The sequence below is a fragment of the Alosa pseudoharengus genome, unplaced genomic scaffold (genome assembly GCF_046254945.1).
Source record: "Alosa pseudoharengus isolate Yale_2024_CS ecotype anadromous, Long Island Sound unplaced genomic scaffold, YU_APseudo_1.1 YU_APseudo_1.1_scf_13, whole genome shotgun sequence".
Classification (NCBI taxonomy): Eukaryota; Metazoa; Chordata; class Actinopteri; order Clupeiformes; family Clupeidae; genus Alosa; species Alosa pseudoharengus.
In genome coordinates, this window is record NW_027468598.1 from 27,422,056 (window position 1) to 27,427,055 (window position 5,000).

The 5,000-nt window shown below is 42.2% G+C and overlaps 1 protein-coding gene across 4 annotated transcripts in view; it reads right to left on the reverse strand.

The window, feature by feature from the left end:
• masp1 (MBL associated serine protease 1) overlaps positions 1–1,726 on the reverse strand; it is a 14,906-nt gene extending 13,180 nt beyond the window's left edge. Inside the window, exons 1-3 of one of the 4 annotated variants that reach the window (XM_076282722.1) lie at positions 1,357–1,726; positions 657–751; positions 1–166 (exon numbers count right to left, since the gene is read on the reverse strand). The exon at positions 1–166 is cut by the window's left edge and continues 57 nt beyond it. In XM_076282722.1, the coding sequence (XP_076138837.1) occupies positions 1–166; positions 657–682 (192 nt within the window). In that variant the 5' untranslated portion in view covers positions 683–751; positions 1,357–1,726. Of the gene's footprint in view, positions 167–656; positions 1,317–1,356 lie in introns of those variants that run through there. The other 3 variants (XM_076282721.1, XM_076282720.1, XM_076282723.1) reach the window with 3 other exon arrangements.
• Between the last annotated feature and the right edge of the window lie 3,274 nt (positions 1,727–5,000).

Consider the following 5,000-nt stretch of genomic DNA (forward strand, 5'->3'; position numbering starts at 1 on the left):
CAGCCGGATCTGAAACCCCTCTGGTACACTTATATTCCATTGCACTTCGGATTCCTTCGGGTAAGATTCGGGAAAGTTCGGCGTCTGTATGGTTCCGTACATGTCCGTCAGATGGATAACCCCAGCCCCTCTCGATAGCGCGCACATAGCCAGAAATAGCAGCGCACTGGAGGGAAAGCGTGCAGACAGTTAATATATTCTGACGGGAAGTCAACGCTTCTTATTCTAACGTAAAGTGTAGACAGGTTGGGGATTGTTAATGTTGCTTTCTTGCCAAGATGTGCTGAAGAAAATGCTGAAGTTCATGCCAAGTGTGTCAGTCTCAATTAACCCGAGCTCTAAGATTAATTCACTGGAAAATCCCATCAGAACAAAGCTCCAGATTAAAGGGAAACCGACCATTACTCCTTATTTTCCCAACCAACCCAGTGCCATCTGTGTGTAGTCTGCGAAAGTTTTATGAAGTTTGGACACCCTTCAACAACAAATCAACAACACCACTGAAACTACCGCAGCGCTCTGGAAAACGCAGATTGCAAAGTGACTGCAGACTACGTTTTTTTTTTTTTTTTGAGAAAATCTATGGTTCACTGGTTGTGCACAGATTATTTAGTATGATTAAGACACTGAGAGGTTGAACTTGTTTAGTAACTTACCCCGTCGCCTGGGCCGAAGCAGCCATGTCCCGTGCCGATCAGGGTAACTCAGGAAGACTCCCTCGCTTCGTTTCGCCTCGCCCCTGCATGCATCCCTGCGCGGGTCCTCATTGACAAAACACGTCACATTTCAGCAGCTTGACTTTGGGGCTCAACTATGACGCTGCGAGATTCGTGAGAGACCTTATCAAAGTCAACTAACTTTACTCATACGTCTACTTCAGAGAGAGAGAGACCTAGTATGTGTTTGGGTTACATCACTTACATTGATCCAATATTCCGTTAGTTTTGTGTGTGTGTGGTTCTGAAACAAACAAGCGCGTGACTATGACTCATCTCACTGTAACACGAGTCATCTCACTGTAACACGATTTACCTTCATTCGACTGCGCTAAAAAAATCAACAACGCTATTTGCACGGCCTGAAAACAGTGGTCCTAGTTCAACCACTTTCTCACCAGGCGCAGAGTTACAAACGCACACTTGTGGTGTACAATTCAGAAACAGATGAACAGCTGACGTTTGAATGCTCTAAAGTTGCGCTTCCTTCAAATTATCTCTCCACTGTCCCCATTGCTTTACATCGACTTGCATTACAATGACTTCACTCTACAGCAATAATGTTATGTGTTTTAATTCTCAAACAGGTAATCAACAGCAGGAAGAGACAGCATTACATCAGAAGGCTCAGATTACCTACCACACCAACTCCAGCACTCCAGCTGTCATTTCTTACACTGCCATCCTAATGGAGTTATTGGTTGTGCTCACTAATGCTGCAAGTGAGGCCAGGGCAAATCCTGACATGCCTTTTTTCTTAAAGGGACACCAGGCAACGTTTTCGTGTTAATTAATCATCTTCGTAAGTCGGTATATGGTTAAATGACTCATTACAGGGCGAATGAAGACTCTCTCGCCCGCCCCTACTGCCTGTAGGAAGAATATCCCACTTGCAAGTTCAGTGTATCATACCCGGCGACTGAAGCAGTTTCAGTTTCCATCCTGCATCCACAGCACAGAGGGAGGCTAACGAAACGCTAGCGATTGTTGCAAACGTGTGTATAATGGCAGAGCCGGCGAAAAGGAAAGGAAAAAGAGAAGGAAAAGAGCTTCAGACCGAGCGAGGGGGAGTTTCGTAGAGAAAAAGCATCAGGCTTGCCTGGTGTCCCTTTAATCATGAAGTGTCAATAGGGCCTCAGCATAAATCATGAGGTATCATATTATTGTTAGCTGAAACTTTCCTTCCCTTTGTGAGTCACATATTGCAGAGTGAACTTCTGAATGAGCCAATTTGATGACGCTGAACTGATTGATGTTGGGTGTTTGGGTGTTTGTTTCCCACAGACCAGTGGGTGTGGGAGTGGCTCCGCACCGCTTAGGCTCAGCTATGATTGGTTGCCTCCCCAGGTGAGCGCTGAAGGTGAAAATTGAGAGTCTGTTGGCTTCAAAGGTGTCCCGTCTCCAGCTGCCCCAGGGCAAAATGGGCAATTAACCTATAATAAGCCAGCTTTGTTGACTGCAGGTGGTGTCTGTGTGTGTGTGTGTGTGTGTGTGTGTGTGTGTGTGTGTGTGTGTGTGTGTGTGTGTGTGTGTGTGTCTGTGTGTGTGTCTGTGTGCGTGTGTGCATGTGTGTATGTGTGTGTGTGTGTGTGTGTGTGTCTGTGTGTGTGTCTGTGTGCGTGTGTGCATGTGTGTATGTGTGTGTGTGTGTGTGTGTGTGTGTGTGTGTGTGTGTGTGTGTGTGTGTATTGAATCTGTGAGGTGAGAATTTAACCCTTATAAGGTGTTCGGGTCTGTGGGACCCGTTTTCACTTTTTTGCTTAAGGGAGAATTACAAAGGTAATGCGAGCATGATGTCTTCCAGAAATTACCTGTTTAGAACACTAGAGGGAGCTCTTCATCTTACTGTAACATGTCAATATCCCCTTCAGATGTGTGCAGGACAAGCATACAAACTGTAGAGTTAAAATCCAATGTTTAACACACACTCTTTCTTTCTCTGTCTGCCTGCCTGTCTCTCTATCTGACTCACTCACACAGACGCTATCTCTCTCTCTCATTCGCATACACACGCGCGCGCACACACACACACACACACACACATGTACGCACGCAAACACGCACACACACACACATGCACATATACACTTGCAGACAGACACTGAGGTCAAAGGTCACCCCCATATGCTCATTGATTGGTGAAGTGATCCGCCACCAGACTGATGAGACATTCAAACACATTCACTGATGCTCTTCTCCTCTCCTCTCTACTGCTCTCCTTTCTTCTCTCTTCTCTCCTCTCTCCTCTCTTTGCTTCTCTTCTCTCCTTTCTTCTGTTGTCAGCTCCTCTCTCTTCTTCTCTCCACTCGACTCCTCCTTTATGCTCTGAAGTGCATTTTACTCCGGATAATTCCTTTAATAACCGAATTGGCAAAAGTTAAACACAAATACAGCACAGTGGTCATAAATTAAATACGACGACTCCAAATTGATCAAATTATGTGACACAACCAATAACAGCAGGTTCAGAGTGCAAACAGGTTGTCGAACATTAGTCCTTTGATTCTACTGTAATGTACTTGTGTTTTCGCATTTGTGAAAAACTCTCTCCCCCTCTCTTTCTCTATGTGCTAAAACACATTTCACGAAACCTTCCACCTCTTTCTTCAAAATTGTAAAGACAAAATCCCATTCTCAAACTGCATTAACAAAACCTCTGACAGTTCTTGCAAAATTGAACGATCGGCTCAAAACAGTATTACTCAAATTTGAAACCTGTACTCAAACCAAACAATGTCTTCTGATCATTCACAAAGCAGTCAAAATGAAAATACTACTGAGCAGTCATAATGACACTATACTTAAAAAAATGGAAAACACAGTGTTCAGGGCATATATCTCCTGGGGAAAGGTGTAATGTTGCGCTGAGAGGAAGAGACACTGTTTTGCAAAAAGTGTTTTATGAAATAGAAAACGGAATCAATGGCTGATAATTAGTGTATGGTTTTGCAGATTTGGTATGGGGTTATGGTATTTGAGTGACAGTTTCAAAAATTGTGTGACTTGTTTTAATAATATTACTGTTACAGTAATTCACTACAAATATCTGTATTATTTTTGCTACTCTTATAATGTTACTGCTGATACACTGCACATATCTGTACATGTTATTACACTGTTGCTGCATATCCATATCTATTCTGCTCCAACATCATGGCATGATTTTAATGGATAGCCAAGCTCAATAAAGGCTTTTTACTTACAAATATCCTCTTGAGTGCCTCAGACTTACTACTAAATTTGGATCTAATCGAATTGAATCTAAATGCCTCTGCATTCAATTGGATAGATCTAACCAATCAGAGCAATTACATAGCCTACAATGAATCCTGTAGGGGGAACAGCCAAAATATCCTTCTCCTGGTGAAATGCCTTGATACTATTTTGTGCTATTTTTTTTTAAGTTATTGAGCTGTCAATATCTTGTAAAAAAAGATGCGATAGCGAAATCTAAATGTCTAGCTTCTCTAGTTCTTTGTTGTAAACAAAACCAACTGACGCACGCTCAGGTGACGTGATAGAGGCAACGTTGCTTATCTGTCCATCATCGTATAAAGCCTGCTGAGACAATTTGATTGGTGCAGTCGGTCCAAACTGCTCTGGTTCAGGAATAGTTACTTGTCAATGGAGGAAGGCAAGATCGAATTTCCAGACCTCAAATTTTGTGGGCAGGGTGAACTTTGTGCTGGCTTCCAAGCTAAGTGGATTCAGCATTTATGGTATCTTCACTTCAAATAAAGTATTGTGGACTGGAAAAGATGTTCAGTCATTTACATGAAAAGAACATTATAGTCTGCAGCCTACAATTTAATGATAGTTTCTAATAGTTTATGTCCGTTGTTGATATAAACCTGCACTGTTTTGCAACCTGTTTGCACTCTGAACTAGCTTATATTGGTTGTGTGTCACATAATTTTAAACAAGATAAATGATGAGACGACGAGTTTAACTTTTGACATCTGTGCTTCATTTTTGCTTACTTTTTTCCACTTGTGGTTCCCATTATGCATCACAAGTGCATTGCAGTGCAAAATGTGTTTTATTGCTTGAGAATGTGCGTGACTTTTGCATGTGTTTTGCATTAGTCTATGAGAGCTGAAAATTGTGTTTTACTAAACTGTTTATAGTTTTGCCAAAAAGAGTGATTGATTCAATAAATGCACTCAGGCAACATTTGGTTCAGAGGATGGGGTTTAGTGTTTTAGCAATTGTGAAAAACTGCAATAGAATTACAGCAAACTCATTAGCAGGGAGATATGCAGTGCTGACGGCAAGAGAAACTGG